Source organism: Gobio gobio, assembly GCF_949357685.1.
Source record: "Gobio gobio genome assembly, chromosome: 21".
NCBI classification, from domain to species: Eukaryota; Metazoa; Chordata; class Actinopteri; order Cypriniformes; family Gobionidae; genus Gobio; species Gobio gobio.
Genome location: NC_137117.1, coordinates 45283227 through 45303937, shown reverse-complemented (window position 1 = coordinate 45303937; position 20711 = coordinate 45283227). Strand labels below are relative to the sequence as shown.

At 43.5% G+C, this 20711-nt stretch overlaps 1 protein-coding gene across 1 annotated transcript in view; it reads right to left on the bottom strand.

Annotated features, from left to right (window-relative positions):
* LOC307117959 (deoxynucleoside triphosphate triphosphohydrolase SAMHD1-like) overlaps positions 1-19285 on the bottom strand; it is a 102508-nt gene extending 83223 nt beyond the window's left edge. Inside the window, exon 1 of the mRNA XM_079803244.1 lies at positions 18976-19285. Coding sequence (XP_079659370.1) covers positions 18976-19132 — 157 coding nt within the window. The 5' untranslated portion in view covers positions 19133-19285. The remainder of the gene's footprint in view (positions 1-18975) is intronic.
* Positions 19286-20711: the final 1426 nt, after the last annotated feature.

Below are 20711 nucleotides of genomic sequence, written 5' to 3'. Positions count from 1 at the left end.
TTTGTCTGGCTTTGTCTCTTTGACTACATGGCTCATAACATTACAAGTGGCTCCTGTGTCTAGCTGACAGGTCTGCTTTCTTTTATTAAATGTCAAGTTAACAAACCATCTTAGACCCTTGGACTTTACATTGTGTCAATGCATTCCTCAGCAGCGAAAAGTCGACCCTCACTATAGGGTCCTTGCTCATCCTGACCATCATCCATCATTTCATTTACATTTAGTCATTTAGCAGACGCTTTAATCCAAAGCGACTTACAAATGAGTGCAATAGAAGCAACTAGAACAGTCAAGGGCAACAATATGCAAGTGCTGTAACAAGTCTCAATTAATCTAAAACAGAACACATAGGATTATTATTATTTTTTTAAACAGACAAACAGAAAATCAATAGAGTGATAAGTGCTATTCTTGATTGGTCAGGCGCTGCTGGAAAAGATGTGTTTTTAGATGTTTCTTGAAAATGGCTACAGACTCGGCTGCTCGAATTGAGATAGGCAGGTCATTCCACCAGGTGAGAACGGTCCAGGAAAAGGTCCGTGAGAGTGATTTCATGCCTCTTTGGGATGGCACGACAAGGTGTTGTTCATTTACACAACGTAAGCTCCTGGAGGGTGTGTAAGTCTGAACAAGCGAATTTAGGTATAGTGGTGCAGAGCCAGTGGTTGCTTTGAAGGCGAGCACCAGTGCCTTGAATTTGATGCGAGCGGCTATTGGTAGCCAGTGCAGACTGATGAAGAGAGGCGTGACGTGCGCTCTCTTCGGACATTCATTACGTTCACTCTGCCGGACCTGTCGGCTCTCTGTTGGGCTTTACAAACATTGGAGAAATTATTAAATACACCACATGATCGACAAGTCTTTCCATATGTGGGGCACTGCTCTCTGCCTTTCTTATTGTGGCAGGTGTCACGTCATCTTATTGGTTGGTTGGAGTGTAGGTAGTGGACCAATTGGGTGATAGTAACTGCACTATTTAGGGACCCTTATTTTGACGGGTATGCGTGTGACGTGGGGTGCTTCTCTCTCTCTCTCCCCTTGGCATTTCCGTTCCGTTTCCCATTCAGGTATGTCGAGTGTTTGTTGGTGTAGTGATGCATATATCACGAGGCTAATATGCGCTATTTATAGTTTAATTTAGAGCGGAGCTGGTGGCGTTTGGCATTGCGGCAAGTTGTGGCGGAAATTCACTTGCAGGTATGTTTTGATGCTCAACTTGTAACCATCACAGTATTTGTATTTATTGCGCGTTGCTCTCAGTAACAGCAGCGAGGGCAGGTGTTTGGGTGTGATTGCTGGTCGCTAGATCGAGCTGCGGCACCGGTAGTGAGTAACCATACAGCTGTGGGTTCAGTGTTTGACATCAACCGTAAGTACACCGCTCTTGTCTTTCATATTTGTCGTCTTTTGAACTTTTTCTAATTCTCTAACTCTTATCATCTTTGGTTAAAGGGAAAGGTGAACATTTAAGTCCGGTTCCTAGCTAGTGATATCAGGTGACGCAGCTGCTGTTTTGCTTATGGGACTATTCTGATTTTGATCGCGTCATTGACGGTCATTTGGATTGTGTACTGTTCTGCTGCTTGCGAGTCGTCTGGGCCGTTAAAGTGGGCCTAAGATGTGCGTCTGCAAGGCTGCTTACCAGTTAAGCTTTCGGATATAATTTACTTTGGATGTTATGTGTTTCTTTGTTATTTTCTGGTTATTTTCTTTCTTTTGATTATTTTTGTATTCTATTATAATATTTTTGTATTCTATTCTATTGTACTTGTGTCTTGGTTTTGTTTACTTTCCTTTTTTTGGTATGTATTCGTTGTAAAAGTTTGTTTGCTTATTATTCCTTGATTTAATGCTGCTGTAGTGCCAATCAGGTGCTGGGTGGTTTTGTAGGCCTATGTGGTGTCCTCTGGAGGCCTGAGTGTCAGAGTTGTGACCATAATTGTATTACTTTGGCTTATTTTTTTATTAATTGTTTTCTTTAATGTGTCTTTCTCTCTTTTTTTCAGGGCCAGCGAGGTCGTGTGGAACTGGGGAGGCTAGCTGCTTCCTTTTGCGGTGTTTCACAGTGTGCAGTGTGCTGATACAACTTCCCTTTGGTGGGTGTGCGTGGTGTTTGCTTTTGTGTGAATTGAGGTGGGTTTTGGATGACCTCCGAGTTGCAGCTGGCCTGCCTGGTTCCCACTAATCCTGGCCCTGGGTATTATGATTCCGTCATTGTGGGAGTTTTAAATCAGCACTTGTGATTTTAATATAATAAAGTTTATATTTTGTATCGCTACTCGCGTCTCTCTCTCTTAATTTCTTGCCTTCAATTGGTGGAACTTATCTGTGTGTCTTTTATTGGGAGTTATTTTCCCTGGCCTCCCACCAGGGTGGCGTAGTCGGGTAGAATTCAAGTGGTGATTAACATTCCTCACCATATAACCTCTGCCACATTATGACCACCCCCACAATATTTGCAAGACGCAGTTCTGAGTGTTTGCTCATTATTCACTTCAGCATCCCGGCGTTTCAGCCTGGTTGCTTTTGCAATGTTCACAGTGTCACTGATTGTGTTGTCGATTGCTTTTACGCACTGTTCCGTTGCTTCTGCTAGTCGACATATTTCCACAGACTGTGACAAGGTCAGCTGGCGTTCACGCAACAATCATTTAATCTTTGAGATCACTGTATTCGCAGGTTGATGCTCGTTCCTGCAGCCGCGTGAGAAAGCCGTCTATAGGCCTGTCCACTTTTTGCTTGCAACAACCGAACATATACCTTCTGCCTTTCATTGCAAAGACACTTGAGCGGGTTGTGTTTAATCAGCTCTCTACGTTTCTTGAACAGAACAACCTCCTGGACATCAACCAATCCGGCTTCAAAAGCGGCCACTCCACTGAGACTGCCCTGGTCTCAGTTACGGAGGCACTGACACAGGCAAGAGCAGCCTCCAAATCCACAGTACTTATCTTACAGGATTTGTCTGCTGGTTTTGACATAGTTAATCACCAGATCCTCCTGTCAACTCTTATGAAGATGGGCATCTCAGGAACCGCTCTCCAGTGGTTCGAGTCTTCTCTCTCAGGTAGGTCCTTCAGGGTGTCATGGAGAGGTGAAGTGTCTAAGTCACATCATCTAGCCACTGGCGTTCCCCAGGGCTCAGTGCTTGGACCACGTCTCTTCTCCATCTACATGTCATCGTTGGGATCGGTCATTCAGAAACATGGCTTTTCCTATCACTGCTATGCCGACGACACTCAACTCTACTTCTCATTTCAACCTGATGATCCATCGGTTGGTGTTCGTATCGCTGCCTGCCTAACAGACATTTCAGCCTGGATGAAGGAACATCACCTGCAACTCAACCTTGCAAAGACAGAACTGCTTGTGGTCTCAGCCAAACCAGCACTACATCACAATCTCTCCATTCAGCTAGAATCATCAACCATAACTCCGTCCAGGACAGCCAGGAACCTTGGAGTTGTGATTGATGATCAGCTAAAATTCACTGACCACATCACTGCAACAACCCGATCCTGCAGATTTGCACTATTCAACATCAGGAAGATTAGACCCTTCCTATCAGATCATGCCACACAACTCCTGGTCCAAGCTCTCGTTCTCTCCAGACTGGACTACTGTAATGCTCTTCTTGCGGGCCTTCCGGCATGCACTATCAAACCCTTGCAACTGATCCAGAATGCAGCGGCGAGGGTGATCTTTAACAAGCCGAAGAGAGCACACGTCACACCTCTCTTCATCAGACTCCACTGGCTACCAATAGCCGCTCGCATTAAATTCAAGGCACTGGTGCTCGCCTTCAAAACATCCACTGGCTCTGCACCAATATACCTAAACTCGCTTGTTCAGACTTACACACCCTCCAGGAACTTGCGTTCTGCCAGTGAACGACGCCTTGTGGTGCCATACCAGAGAGGCATGAAATCACTCTCACAGACCTTTTCCTGGGCCGTTCCCACCTGGTGGAATGACCTGCCTATCTCAATTCGTGCAGCCGAGTCTGTAGCCATTTTCAAAAAACGTCTAAAGACATCTTTTCCAGCAACACCTGACCAATCAAGAATAGCACTTATCATTCTATTCATTGTCTGTCTGTCTAATTTATAAAAAAAAAATTAAAAAATTTCTGTTCTGTGCTAGATTAACTGAGACTTGTTACAGCACTTGCATATTGTTGATATTGTTGCCCTTGACTGTTCTAGCTGCTTCTATTGCCCTCATTTGTAAGTCGCTTTGGATAAAAGCGTCTGCTAAATGACTAAATGTAAATGTAATATACCTTTCGTAGTTTAAAACTTTTGCCGGTTTGAAGTAGTCTCCCAAAGGTATCAAGTATGGCTTTTGGATCTTTCATTTGTACCTCGCTCAACACTATATTGTGACTGTAGATATGCCGACATTCATTGCCCATTAATCGCTGCAGTGCTGCCGCTCTCACCTCTTCTCAATCAGCCCGGTAGCTAGTTCATAGTCCTCGAATTCTGCTCTGAAATTGTCCCTTTTTTATATATCCCCCAACATTAGATTAGATTAGATTAGATTCAACTTTATTGTCATTACACAAGTACAAGTACTAGGCAACGAAATGCAGTTTAGGTCTAACCAGAAGTGCAATAGCAGCAAGTGCAGGATATACAATGGATGCGTAAGTGCAGGACATGGATATGTACTGAATATGTATAAATATGTATAAATAGAGAGACGTTATTACTATAAACAGAACTGAATTTACAGGTGAATATGTACAGTGAATAAATATACAGATGGCTATTACTATAAACAGAATTTACAGGTGAATATGTACTATGAATACAATATACAGATGGCTATTACTATAAACAGAATTTACAGGTGAATATGTACTATGAATACAATATACAGATGGCTATTACTATAAACAGAATTTTACAGATAGAGGTATACAATAATATGCTAGGCTAATATGAGGAATAGCAGTGGATTAGGGTAGTGCAATAAATTATGGACAGAGCTATCCGGAAAAAAAAAAGTGGAAAGTGCAGTGGAAAGTGGTTGCATATTACAGTTAGAAGTACAGTGCAAAATGCAAATGTAAACATTGGTACTATAAATACAGTCGGCAGTGCAAATGAGCATAATCCAGTTAAGATATGGCAGTGCAAGATGCATATGTAAACAGTTGTTACTGTGATAAACAGTCGGTAGTGCAAATAACAAAGTGAAGGAAGATGTGAGGTAGGAGAGTTATCAGTTTATGAGGGAAGTGGATCAACGGGGGTTTGAGTTCAATAAAGAGACAGCTCTGGGGAAAAAACTGTTCTTTAGTCTGCTGGTCCTGGTCCGGTGGATCCTGAAACGCCTGCCGGAGGGCAGGAGAGAAAACAGTCTGTGGGCTGGGTGAGAGGAGTCCTTGAGGATGCTGCGAGCTCGATGCAGTCAGCGTTTCCTCTGGATGTGCTCGATGGCAGGTAGTGGAGTCCCTGTGATGCGCTGTGCAGTTTTCACCACCAGCTGCAGTGCCTTGCGCTCCGCAACAGAGCAGCTCCCATACCACACTGCCACACAGTTGGTCAGGATGCTTTCTATTGCGCAGCGATAGAAGTTCACCAGGATAGCCGAGGAGAGCTGATTCTTCCTCAGTGTCCTCAGGAAGAAGAGGCGCTGGTGAGCCTTCTTGACCAGGCTGGAGGTGTTGGTCGTCCACGACATGTCCGCCGAGATGTGGATCCCCAGGAATTTGAAACTGGAGACACGTTCAACAGCCATTCCATTGATGTGGATGGTGTCGTGTGTGCCTCTTGACTCCTTCCTGAAGTCCACGATGAGCTCCTTCGTTTTGGTGGTGTTGAGGAGCAGGTTATTATCAGCGCACCATGTGGCCAGGTGCTGGATCTCCTCCCTGTAGGCGGTCTCATCGTTGTTGCTGATGAGACCAATCACCGTAGTGTCGTCCGCAAACTTGACGATAGAATTAGATCCATACACAGGCTTGCAGTCGGCGGTGAAGAGGGAGTAGAGAAACGGACTTAGCACACAGCCCTGTGGTACGCCAGTGTTGAGTGTGATGGATGTGGAGCAGGTGAATCCTGAACGGACATTCTGGGGTCTGTCAGTTAGGAAGTCCAAAATCCAGTTACACATTGAAGTGTTGATGCCCAGGTCTCCAAGTTTGGCTATTAACTTGGATGGGATGACAGTGTTGAATGCTGAGCTGAAGTCAACAAACAGCATGCGTGCATACGTGTTCTTATGGTCCAGATGGGTGAGCACAGAGTGCAGTGCCATGGAAACGGCATCCTCTGTGCTCCTATTGCTGCGGTAGGCAAACTGGTGTGAGTCCAATGTGGATGGTAGAGAGTCTTTTAGGTGTTCCAGGACCAGCCGCTCAAAGCACTTCATGACGATGGGTGTGAGTGCTACAGGGCGGTAGTCATTAGGGCACCTCGGGTTAGAGTGTTTTGGCACTGGCACAATGGACGTGCGTTTAAAGCATGAAGGTACAGCTGCTTGGGCAAGAGACAGGTTGAAAATGTCTGTAAAAACCCCAGCGAGCTGCTCCGCACATGCCCTGAGAACACGACCAGGGATGTTGTCTGGTCCAGCAGCCTTGTGCGCGCTGATCCGGCTCAGTGCCTTGCAGACATCTGTGGAGGAGAGTGTGATTGGTGGGTCAGCTGAGGGTTTGAGCTTGGTGGCAGTTTCTCTGTTGTCTCTTTCAAAACGAGCATAAAAGTAATTTAGCTCGTTCAGGAAGTTGACATCAGTGGCTGCGGGGGTGGAGTGGGGGGGTTTGTAGTCACTGATGGCCTGGATGCCCTGCCACATGCGTCGAGGGTCAGAGTTGGAAAAGTGACCCTCTATCTTTAGCTTGTAGCAGTGCTTGGCCTTTTTGATGCCCCTCTTCAGGTTAGCTCTGGATGTACTGTAGGCTTGTGCATCACCTGATCTGAAGGCAGTGTTGCGTGACTTCAGCAGGAGTCGAACTTCCCTGTTCATCCAAGGCTTCTGATTAGGGTATGTGGTGATCTGTTTCTGGGTTGTAACACTGTCGATGGTGGTATTGATATGATCCAATACAGAGGAAGTGAATGAGTCAATGTCCGTGTGAGCGCCACTGGTGGCTTGAGAAGCAAACATACTCCAGTCTGTGTTTAGAAACCTTTCCTGGAGTGTGGAGTCAACCCCCGCAGGCCACACCTTGATGGTCTTTACTGATGGCTTCACACGGTTGATGAGGGGTGAATATTTGGGTGATAGAAACAAAGAGAGGTGGTCTGACTGTCCCAGGTGGGGGAGGGGTGTCGCAACGTAAGCGCCAGCCATGTTTGTGTAAACATGGTCTAAGGTTTTGTTTCCTCTGGTGTGGCAGGAAACATGCTGGTGAAACTTGGGTAGCACTGACTTTAAGTTTGAGTGATTAAAGTCACCTGCAACAATAAAAGCAGCTTCCGGGTGATCAGTCTGTTGTTTACTGATGGCTGCGTGAAGTTCTTTCATAGCAAGTTTGGCATCAGCATCCGGAGGAATATAGGCAGAAGTGATAATAGTGGAGGTGAACTCCCGCGGTAGATAAAACGGTCTACATTTAACCATGAGAAACTCCAGGTTAGCTGAACAATGACTCCCAACAATAGCAGAGTTTGTGCACCAAGCTTTGTTAATATAAATGCACAATCCACCCCCTCTGCTCTTCCCGGAGCCATCTAGTGTTCTATCCGCCCGGAGTGTGTGGCGTCCCGCTAGCTCAATAGCGGTGTCCGGTATTCCGCTGTTTAACCAGGTTTCAGTGAAGATTAGGACGTTACAGTTCAAAAGTTTCTTACTGTGTGTAATGCTGAGTCGAATCTCCTCCATTTTGTTCACTAGCGATCGTACATTGGCAAGGAAAATGCTGGGTAAAGAGAGCCGGTAAGGAGTTAGCCTTAGCTTAGCTCTTAGACCTCCACGCCTACCCCGCCTTTGTTTACGATCTCGACGCCGCCTCCGAGCACTTCCGCCCGGCCGGGCAGAGCGCATCGCCTCGGGCGTCCGAGCGATCTCAGGAAGGAGTTGAAGATTGTCCATAAAACTGTCGGAAATTCGCAAACCAATATCCAAAAGCTCACAACGGGTGTACGATGTAAAAGCACAACTGTTCTGTACGAACAGACCCGAGATGAACAAGAAAAATACCGCAAAATTGCAGAATCTGGAGAGACGCTGAGCCTCGCGATCTACTCGCGCCGCCATCTTGGTCACCTTCCGCATGCCACCGGAGGCAGGAATGCTAAGGCCATGTTCAGGCTCTAGTGCTTACTTCTGACACCATGTTTGCGTGTACTTTGGTCAGATGAATCAGTATTTTAGGTATTTTTTGGGAGGAATGGAGGCCGTGTGCTCCGGACCAAAGACGAAAAGGATCATCCAGACTGTTACCAGCAACAAGTCCAAAAGCCAGGGTCTGTCATGGTATGGTGTTGTGTCAGTGCCCTTGGCAAAGGTAACTTGCACTTCTGTGAAGGCACCATTAATGCTGAAAAGTACATAGAGATTTTGGAGCATAATATGCTGCCTTCAAGAAGACATCTTTTCCAGGGACGTCCATGCATATTTCAACAATGCAAAACCACATTCTGCACACATTACAAAGTCCTGTCTGCGGAGGAAGAGGGTTCGGGTACTTGACTGGCCTGCCTCAGTCCCGACCTGTCTCCAATAGAGAATGTGTGGAAGACCCCGTACTGTTGCCCACCTTAAGACTTGTTTGCAGGAAGAATGGGACAAAATTACACCTGAAACATTTCATCACTTTGTGTCTTCAGTCCCTAAACGTCTTTTAAGTGTTGTGAAAAGGAATGGCAACATTACAAAGTGGTAAATGCTTTACTGTCCCAACTTTTTTTGAAATGTGTTGCAGGTCTGAATGACAGGAAAGGATGCATATTTACAAATGACATGAAGTTGACCAGACAAAACATGAAATATTTTGTGTTCATATTGTCTGCAATGAAATACAAGTCAAAGTAAATTTAGAAATCACTTCTTTTTTTTATTTATTTACATTTTCCATACTGTCCCAACTTTTTCTGATTTGGGGTTGTATGTAAACATGCCGGATTTTAGCCAAAGGCTAATTTCCATCCGTAGTCCCACGGGCTAAGATCACACAGGTCACAAAAACATTACAGAAATAAAATTTACATCTATATAAAGTACATCGTTTATCAATAAGTTATCAAAAGTCCTATAAACAATATTCACATAAGACTCAAAAATTCATTCAGCTTCACAAACACTCATCCATGTACACATTACGAAACACAAAATTTAAAATAGCATACAACATACTCACTAATGTGTGCAACTTTGGTTTGCCCATAACCATTTTTTCAACTGGACTTTAAACAAGCTATATGTAGGGCATTCCCTCAGTGTTAGAGGAAGACTATTCCACAGCTTCCCACCTCGAACAGACAGGACCGTCTGACCGAAGGTGGTGTATCTGTGGGGTATTATCAAGTCTCCTCTGGTGGAGGCTCGTGTGGACCTCTGCGAAATTTCTTTCGTTTTGATAAAATCCTTTAGTGGTGGAGGAGCGAGGGAATGTAAAACCTTGTATATCAGACAGACCATTTTCAAATTGATCATATTTTGAAAATCCAATAGTCTTAGGGTGACCAGATGAGATTGGCTGAAATTCGGGACGGGGGGACGGGATGGGGGGCTTCTATGATATTACACTGCGTAGCCTATAATAAAAGATAATGAATTTCAAACCTGAACCAAACATATTTTTATTCAAAGATCAACGACTGTTCATTAGTCTTTAGTCTGCCACAAAAAAACAACATTAAAATCATGAATTCAAATGTCATTGTGAAAAAAAAAAAAAAAACAATGACTGTTGTAAGTAACAGTGCGTAAATCAGACCTTTCTGTATAGCCTACCGCTAATAAGCTTAAAGGGTTAGTTCACCCAAAAATGAAAATTCTGTCATTAATTCCTCACCCTCATGTCTTTCGACACCCGTCAGACCTCCGTTCATCTTCACACACAAATGAAGATATTTTAGTGTAAATCTGATGCTCTGAAAGGCCTCCATTGGCTCAATGCACGGCTCACTCTCAAGACCCTTAAAAGACACTAAAGACGTCGTTACAAAGTCCATCTCACTACAGTGGTTCTACAATAACTTTATGAAGACGAGAATAGTTTTTGTGCGCAAAAAAAACCTAAATAACGACTTACATAGTGATGACGATTTCAAAACACGGCATCATGAAGCTTCGAAGAGTTATGAATCAGTGAGTCGAATGATGATTCGGATCGCGTGTCAAACTGCTGAAATTTGGCGATTCAAACTGCTGAATCGACTCACTGATTCATAACGCTTCGAAGCTTCATGATGCTTTGTTTTGAAATCGTCATCACTATACAAGTCGTTATTTAGGGTTTTTTTGCGCACAAAAACTATTCTCGTCTTCATAAAGTTATTGTAGAACCACTGTAGTGAGATGGACTTTGTAACGATGTCTTTAGTGTCTTTTAAGGGTCTTGAGAGTGTAAAGTGCATTGAGCCAATGGAGGCCTTTCAGAGCATCAGCTTTACACTAAAATATCTTCATTTGTGTCTGAAGATGAACGGAGGTCTGACGGGTGTCCAACCACATGAGATTAGATTAGATTAGATTCGATTCAATGAGGGTAAGTAATTAATGACAGAATTGTAATATTCGTTCGTTTGCACACTGGCTAAACTAGCTTTCATTAAATGATTGACGCTCACACGAGGCATTCAGAACTTTTTGTTTATTTCGCCAACCTAGGTAATCCCAGTCTCGCGAGATCACCGGGATCTTGCCCGAGGGCTACGGTGTCCCTTTGGGGACATACAGTCAGGATGTTACATCTCCCTTCTTAAGAGAAAAATAGCATTAGCTAAACACACATAACATGAATTCAATGAACAGAACACTTATGCTTTATGCACGATAGAGAGTATGAAAAATACATTCTGTGGTCCTTAGTGCCATTGCTGTAATGTAAACAGGTACAGTCATCAGTTAAATGACATGAGCCATGGGTGTAAACAAGTCAATAGTGTTCTCATTATAAAGTAAGGCTTTCCTTTCTTGTAGGCTTTATGTGACTATTAGGTGGACTCTGTTTTCCCTTTTTTTTTTTTTTTGTCAACAGTAAGTACTCAAATACAACAGTTTAACAATTTTTTTTTTTTCTTTTTTTTTCAACAGTAAGTACTCAAATACAACAGTTTAACAAATTTTTTTTTTTTTTTTTTTTTTTTTGTGAGGGCAGCGATCCGCCTACACCCTTTACATTATAAGTCGAGGACTTGTCTTGGCCTGGATATGCGGCCAGACCTTGTTGTGTAGTTGGCCGGTTGTTGGTTTGTTGGTCGTGGGTGGTCTGCAATTTCAGGATGTGGTGATTGTGTGTTGTCGGTGTGTGTGTCTGTATGTTGTGTGTCTTTGGCGCCTTGGGCGTCTCTGCTTTCGCGGAGGTGCCAGCGGTTACGTCGGTGAGTCTGTCCGTCTCCTGTTTGTATGTGGTAGCTCTTGGGTGTGTGTGCATGTTGTGTTACCGTTGCAGGTCTCCAGGAGCCATCCTCCTGACGGAAACGGATGGGTGTGCCAACAGGTAGGTGGGGCAGTGGCTTGGTGCCTCTATTGAAGTAAACTTGTTGTCGGTGTTGGCATGCTTTTCGCCTGTCGTGAACGGCTTTCTGGGGCACTACCTGTGGTTGCAGATGCCTACTGGTCGCTGGAAGTATGGAGCGTAGTCGTCGGCTCATTAAAAGTTGTGCAGGTGATTGGTGGTTGTCCACTGGAGTGTTCCTGTATTCCAACAAGGCGAGGTAGTGGTCTGTGTTTCCGTCTTTTGCCATGTCCAGGATGCGCTTCGCTGTCTGGACAGTTTTTTCAGCGAGGCCGTTACTCTGTGGGTAACGCGGACTTGTGGTGGTGTGGGTGAAGTGCCACGTGTTTGCGAAACGGCGGAACTCCTCAGAGCTGTAGCATGGTCCGTTGTCACTGATGACCGTCTCTGCGATGCCGTGACGAGCAAATGCAGACTTGAGTTTGGTGATTACTGCCAGTGAGGTGCAGCTCGTAAGCCGCTCCATTTCAAAGAATCTACTGTAGTAGTCTACAATAACGATGAAGTTTTGGGTGTTCCACGTGAAGAGGTCTGTACCCACGACTTGCCATGGTCTCTCAGGTATGTCGTGTGACCGCAAGGGTTCTTTGGGGTTGGCATCTCGTCGTTCCTGGCATATACTGCACTGCTCTACTGTCGCTTCTATCTGCTTGCCCATCCCGGGCCAGAACAGGAGGTCTCGCGCTCTGTGCTTGCTTTTCTCCACGCCCATGTGCCCTGCGTGTATGCGCTGAATCATGTCTCCTCTAAGGCTCTGTGGGACTATGATTTTCTCACCTTTGAATAGTATTCCTTCCATTTCGGAAATCTCATCTCTGTGATTCCAATATTCTTGGATGCTGGGCGGGCATTTCCTCCTTTCGTCAGGCCATCCGTTTTGTGTCGTTCTTCTGAGTTTGGTGAGCTGTATATCTTGTGCTGTAGCGTCTTTGATCTCCAGTAGTTTGCTGTCGCTTACTGGAACAGTACTTATGAGTGTGTGTACTTGGGCCTCCATGCTCTCCATGAGGCTGCTGTCTTGGTGCTCGATGGACTTCCGGGACAAGGTGTCGGCCACTGGGATGTCCTTTCCGGGGCGGTGGATGATGTGGATGTTGTACTTCTGTAGCTGTAATATCATCCTCTGTAGCCGCGGTGGTGCTGCAGCCAGCGGTTTTCGGAGGATTGCTTCTAGAGGTTTGTGGTCCGATTCTACGATCACTTTTCGGCCGTACATGTACTCGTGGAAGCGCTTACATCCGAATAAAACTGCATACAGCTCCTTTTCTATCTGAGCGTAGTTCACTTCGGTGCTGTTGAGTGACTTGGACGCGTAGGCAATGGGTTTTTCATCCTGGAGCATGACAGCGCCGAGGCCACATTTTGATGCGTCTACTTGGAGTCTCAGTTCTTTCTGGGGGTCAAAGTACGCGAGCACGGGGTTATGTGTTATCAGTTTTTTCGTCTGCGCGAATGCTTCGTCGTGGTTTTTGTCCCATAGGAATTCACTGTCCTGTTTCAGTAGTTGACGTAGTGGTGCATTTATCTCAGAGAGCCGTGGTGCGAATCTGGCCAAATAGTTAATCATCCCGAGGATGGTTTCCAACTCCCCTTTACTTGTGGGTGGCTGCATTTCTTGTATTGCTTTCACCTTCGCCGGGTCCGGCTTGACGCCTTCACTCGAGAGTGTGTGTCCGAAGTAACTGACCTCTGATACACTTATTTGGCATTTGTCGGGATTTAACCTTACCCCTCTTTCTCTTGTGCGTCGCAGCATGGCCCTGAGGTTATTGTCATGTTCAAGCTTTGTTTTGCCGAAGACAAGTATGTCATCGACAATGGCGGCTACCCCTGGGAGGCCTTCGTAAGTCTCGTCAACGCGCCTTTGGAATTCGTCTTGAGCTGAATTGATTCCGAACGGCAGCCTCAAGAACCTGTATCTGCCAAAGGGGGTGTTAAACGTTGTTAGCAGGGATGACTCTGTGCTCAGCTTTATGGCCCAATAGCCTGATCTGGCGTCAAGGACGCTGAAGTACTTTGCTCCAGCGAGCTTTGTGGTGACATCTTCTAAAGTTGGTAAGGGGTAGTGGGGCCTTTGTATTGCCTTATTGAGGTCTCTGGGATCCAGGCAGACTCTCAGCTTGCCAGTCTGGGGTTTTTCTACAACTACGAGGGCATTGACCCATTCTGTGGGCTCTGTCACTTTGCAGATCACGTTGCTCTCTTCCATCTTGTCAAGCTCCTTTTTTAGTCTGTCTCGCAGGGCGATTGGTACTCGTCGTGGGGGGTATACTACCGGTGTGGCGTACGGGTCGACATGGAGGTTGCACTCCCCTGGGAACTCTCCTATGCCCTGGAACACATCTGTGTATTCTCTAAGAAGGCTGTCTGTGTCTGTGCATGGCTTCATTTCATCCTCGGCCACAGCCAGTATCAGCTTAATTAGCTTAAGGTCTAGGCTAGCTCTCATTCCTAGAATGGGCGGTGCTTTAGTGTCTACTATGTAAAATTCCAGCACGATGGAGGTATTTTTGTACTTGCACTTCAGATGACAGGTGCCCTTCACTTTTAGGAACTCACCACCATAGCCGGAGATCTTTTGAGTGGCTTGTTTTATGGCAGTATCTCTAAACAGTCTTTCAAATACGTGTACAGGAATTGCATTGGTCTGTGCACCAGTGTCAATTTTGAATTTAATTTTCTGAGTTCCGATTTCGATATCAGCATAAGCTTGTTCGTTGCATTTTCCTGTATTTTCAGTTGTAAGACCATCAATAAAAAGTTCTACCTGCTCATCTTCGGTGTCTTCATCCACAGCGTGTATCACCTTTCTTGTATGGGTGTTTGTGTGTTGTTTTGATTTGCAGACTTTTGCAAAGTGGTTGAGTTTTCTGCATTTCATGCACTGCTTGCCTTTGGCTGGACAGGCGCCGTCTTTAGTAGTGTGCGGGCCTCCACATCGGTCACAATCTCTGTGTGCAGTGGCGAATTCTCTCGGCCTGGCTTTGTAGCTCGTGTGTGTTCGTCTGTGCTCCGGTTTTCTATTTATGGCGTGTACAGCGTCAGTATTGAGGTCTCTGCCTCCAATCATATCTTTGAGTTGGACTTGTGCTATCTCGTGTGAGCGCGCGATGTCGATGGCTTGATCTAACGTTAGCTCCGCGCCGTGGCTAAGCAACTTCTCCCGCACTCGCGGCGAGTTTGTAGCAAACACAATGCGGTCTCGTACCATCTCGTCGCTGTTGGGGTACCCACAGTCCTTAACTAACAGCTTTAGCTCCGTGACGAAGTGTTCAAAAGTTTCTCCATCTCCTTGCGTTTTCTCATGGAAACGATATCTTGCGTAGATCGGGTTAGACTTTGGTGTGAGATATGCGGTGTACTTATCGTAGTATGTTTTCAGTTTCTTTGCGTCTTCATCTGTTAGTGTCCATGTGTTGAAAACGTCCCGTCCTTTCTCCCCGATCCATAAAAGGAGGTAGCTGCATTTTTCTTGTTCTTGTTTTTCCCGTAAGGGTCCGGAAAATATTAGCTCTGCGTGCTGTTTGAAACGCCGCCATGCTTCCGGTAAATTAGCTGAATCCCAATCCATCTTGGGTGCTGGGACGCCGAAATTATCCATATTTGCGTATTAAATCCCACTTCTGACACCATGTAATATTCGTTCGTTTGCACACTGGCTAAACTAGCTTTCATTAAATGATTGACGCTCACACGAGGCATTCAGAACTTTTTGTTTATTTCGCCAACCTAGGTAATCCCAGTCTCGCGAGATCACCGGGATCTTGCCCGAGGGCTACGGTGTCCCTTTGGGGACATACAGTCAGGATGTTACAAGAATTTTCATTTTTGGGTGAACTAACCCTTTAAACGAAAATAACGAAATAATTGTGTAGTCAAGTATTTTTTTGTACACAGTGCCGCGAACAATCAATCACTTCTTTAGGCGGGCATCACTGTCCTCCTCGCGGCTGCAGCAACTTGCGCTCTCTTCATCAAGGCTTATTACAAAAATGGGGACAAAAAGGTTGTATTGTCTTTACTTTAATCGCTTAAGGCTGTGGCAATCCATGGATACTTCCCCACCCACTCCTCCCGGAACCTGCAGAACCGTTTTTGCTTTTTAGCAGCGCGTTGGGGTTCCGGTAAGCTACACCAGCCATGCCAACGGAATGAATGAAAATTAGCTTATCAATGCATATCTAAATTCGCGCCTAGCCAGTATTTTTTTTTTTTACTTAGAAAAAAGATGCTGCAGCCAATGAGCAGCCGGCGGGGGCTGGTTGCAGGACGACTCAACCTCTGCAGACAGTTTTTAATGTTTATCAGACAATAACTACTCAAGATTTTGCTATAGTATAATTTTCGGGACAATTAGGGCCAGATTCGGGATTCGGGACAACAGTTTAGATTTCGGGACTGTCCCAAATTTTTCGGGACGTCTGGTCACCCTAAATAGTCTATTTTTTTTAAAAACATGACAGTAGTGATGGGATAGCGATTTATTATCAATTATTTTTAATGCCTTTTTATAGAGACTTTCTATGGTTTGAAGTGTTGTGGGGCATGCAAGAGACCAGGTAGTCAAGCAATAGTCAAAATGAGAAATAATCACTGAATAAAAATATGTTTTAGCAGCACCCACGGTTAAATTATTTCGAATATGTCTGAAATTTTGAAGATTAAATTTGACTACCTGTGCTACTTTTTTTACATGACTTTTGAAGCCAAATGTTGGATCAAGGACTACCCCAAGATATTTAAATTCTGAGACCAGGTCAAGTTCCATTCCATTCAGAAAGACATTTGATCTGGTTATTTCGACGTGACGTTTTGAAAAGTACATGCACACAGTTTTTCTGGTGTTCAACATGAGGCATGAATCCTTAAGCCAGTATTGTATGTGCCATTCTGCACATAGAATCAAGAAGCTGTGAGATCAACAGCTGCTTGTTGAATAGTTTTTGCTTGAGTGTAAATTACTGCGTCATCCGCGTACATCTGCGAGAAGACGTTTGGACATGAATTTGGTAGGTTATTAATAAAAAGAGAGAACAGAAAAGGCCCAAGGATAGACCCCTGTGGGACACCAACTCCAGAATCTAAACAAGGAGATTTGACACCATCTACTACCACGTACTGTTTCCTGTGGGACAAATAGGATTTAAACCATAAAAGTGCTTGATCAGAGATGTTAAACTGAGTCAACCGGGATATTAAAATCTGATGGTTTACAGAGTCAAAGGCTTTCTTCAAATCTAAGAAGACAGCCCCGACACAAGGACTCTTGTCAAGCAGACCTTTTATGTTTTCTGTTAACACACACAGGGCACTATCGGTGGAGTGATGGGTCCGAAAACCAAATTGTAGTCGATATAATGAAGGTCGAACATTTTCCAAATGGGCCGTCAACAGTCTGACAACCCACTTCTCCGCTATCTTTAATATAACGGGAAGTATGCTGATAGGTCTATAGTTGGACATGTCTGTTGTAGCACCTGATTCACATATTGGTGTCACTGCAGCCACTTTAGAATGGTTAAAGGACATATTAAGAAGATGGGTGATTGGACGTACCAGAGGGTCCTTGTACTCTTTCAAAAGATGCATATAAATGCATTAAGGGCTTTTGAATTTTTCATGCCAGTAATAATTTTTGTTACTATTTTTTAAATTTCAGTTTTTAAATGGTTTTAATACATTGTGCAGCCTTAGAAAACTGTCTAATAATGTTTTACTAATAATATTCATGGATTCTTGTCCGTGGAATGTGCCACTTCCGGTATTTTGCCGGTTACTAGACACGGGTAAATTGCAATTGGAGATTTTTAAAAATCGAGTGCTCAAATGTAATCTAGGAATCGTGGCATCCCTAGTATCTACTCATATACAGTGAGCACGTTTAGCCCAGCACACAGCATTGTTTTGGATGTTCGGTTAGTAAGGTCACAAAATATACGTCATAAAAGTTTTCATTTTATAAATATGTTTAGGTTCAGTTTTAAAATGGCAGTGTGAATGCTAAGCGAACCAGGACTTTGTATAATTTTCTTCTTTGAAAATGACCAAAAGAACCAAACTACGAGTGTGAACACATCCTAAAACAGCTCAGAGTTAATCAAATTCCAATTTGAACACAGAAAGACATTCACAGAGTCCATATTGTTGTATTGTAGTGGCAATTAATTTTACAATATGTAATGAGAACATGTCTACTCAACATCCTGCTTAGATGCGCTTCCTCTGTCTTGGGTTTAGAGGTAAGCGATGCTTTCCTCTCCTTATATGGAATAGAAAACTCTGATGTCTGAATGTGAATTTGCAATCTTGCAAGAATAAAAACCGGAAAAGACACTTTGGGCAAACTTACCACAAGTAACTGCATATTAAAATAAATAAAACAAATTCAGTATTCTTACGTCCATTTGAAATGAAGATACAATTTTATTTTCCTTTTAAAAATATATATATATATTTTTAGATTTCTTTAAAGACACTCGTAGTATGAATGAAAAAAGAAACACTTCAAACACGCAGCACAATAATTATTCCATAAATGTTGAATATGCCGTCTTAAATAATATGACATTTGTCTGTGCAGTATTTCTGCATTCCAGTATTATTATTTCTACAAAAATATTACATGATTTATTTATCACAGTGTTTACTTGGGTCATTGGGTCTCTTCCCTCTCTTCATTAAAGCTCTAGATGAAGGGTTGCCAGTTGCCAGCCCCTTAAAAACGCAGTATAAGTAGGCATGGCAAAACTGTACACAGGAACACGTTTGAACAACAGAACAATATTCACGTTTGAATATTTGAATACTAATATTCTACAAAATTGAAACGTAGTAGGCTAAATGTAATGCATTAAATAGTTCAATATAAAATATTTAGAAACTGATTGATGAAGTAAAACAATAACATGAGATTTAAAAATAATTCAGCAACACTTTATTTAAAGTTGAATTGCACCTACGAGTTGTCTTTAATATAAAGCAGTTGGGGCAGCTCATCTAAAAGTGGAGAATGTGTTTCGTTTTACTATCAATATATAATTTACCAAATAAAAGAAAAAGAAAATTTAAACAAGGTGAAGTGCTTTTCATTTCTAATGTATTTGAGGTTATTTATTATATAAAGCCCTTTATGTCGATTTTCGCATGTGCAAATGTGATGTCTGCATCTGCGTGAAGCGTAAAAGACTGCAAGAGAAATGACAATGGAACCAGCTTAACTGAAATAACAGAATCGCACACACAGTGCCTGGATCTTATCATGTTAATACATGCTGGCATTATTAAAGTCTAGTATGATCGTGATGAGTGTGTGTATGAGATCAGTTGATCAGTGTTACCTCTGAATGTCTGCTGCCATTGCTCTTGTCCTTCTCTCCGCAGATAGGCGAGCGTCTCCTCGACGCCCCAGCGCCAGAACTCTCCGTCACACTCCGGCTTCCCGTCGGCAGCGCACTCGCCGTCTACTCTCGGCCGTTTGATCCGCGGATCCATCATTAAACACCGTAATATAAACCCGTCAAACTTTCCCTTGAGTTCAGCTGGAGCGCGCGCGTCAGGACCGATGAGTTTGTTCTTTCGTATGTCGTGTAGCTGTGTGAGGTGCGATTGTCAATCAGTTGTGTACCTTGCCGTGAGCAGATAGAAGCCGTGACCCAAGGGCGTAGCCCCGGAAGCTGGGATTCAGGATATTAATAGTACAGTAAGGTTTTTAGTCTATTGGCCTTAACAACATGTTAATTAATTATATAATGTTACAGGTAACTAGACAAGGAGGCAGTTTAAATGAAACGTATCTCCATTCATAGTGCAATGCAATAGGCTTGTTCCTTGAAGAAGGCAAACACATGTCTGTGTCTTTTATTAACAGAAATGAACTGTTGTGATATTTGTTTCACATTAATATTGTCATGTAATAGGCCTACATTTATCATTAGGTTTGTCCTGGTAGACATGGCACACAGCAATTTTGTTAAGTCTCACTCGTGTCATTATTGCAGGGCTCTCAAGTTTTGAAGACAGGCAAGAGTGACATCTCCAACCCCCAACCAAACACTACAATGGGGGTGTTGTTGTGTTTAGTAAAGATCACTGAACACAATTTAACCATATACAAAGTATTCAATTTCCATTTATTCATTTGTGTGTAGGGGAGAACAGGGGCGAAAGTACCATTTTTCAGAAAAACTTAATTTTAAAAGATGATGTTTTAGACAGATATATTGTTGCTGTGGTCAATAACTCACAAGTGTGGTCTATCAATAGCAGGTGGTATTTTGTACAAATGTAGAACGACTACAGTATAATTTCACTTCGAACATAAGCTGCACATTGTTACTTTTGACCCCATCAGTTGGGACGAAAGTAACACACAGGTGGGTCAAAAGTAACAAAACAATACAAGATTTTTTTGTGTTACTCTTGTTTTTATTAAACATACCTGACTATGACCTCGTTTGTGTAAAAGCAGATGTTGTGCTAACTGCGTTAAGAGTTTAGGAAATGTGTTAAAAGTATTGAAAACATTGTCATAGATTGTAAAAAACTGTCATTTGTAATTTGAGTTTAATTTTCAGACTGAAACTTTTTGTGCCGTTTTCTAACAGTTTGGCCTTGAATAAAGAGAGAGACAGATATCGTGAAGTATCATTATAGGATTGTCTAGCAATATATTGATTATCGCAGAATTTCTGTATTGTGATATTATCGGTATTGTGAGCCATGTATCGTATAGTGAGGTACATACGATGTGTGAAAAAGAAATACCCACTAGTACTTCTAATTCTGCATTTGCTGTCTGAGAGAGCATGCCTTCTGTTGTCTTTACTGGAGGAGTCCCCAGAGTTCAACTAGGTCATTGCTTTTGGGACAGTAACACATGCAACATGCCCAACAACAGCAGGCCATGGTATACAACAGAGAGGTACAGATTCGAGAGTTTCACCTTGGTGAGAAGGTATTGGTTTAATCCCATCCAATGAATGCAAATTTCTGGCCAGGTGGCAGGGACCCTATGAAATTGTAGAATGGACTGGCCCAGTCAACTACAGAGTGTGCCAAAACCAGCTGCAGGGCC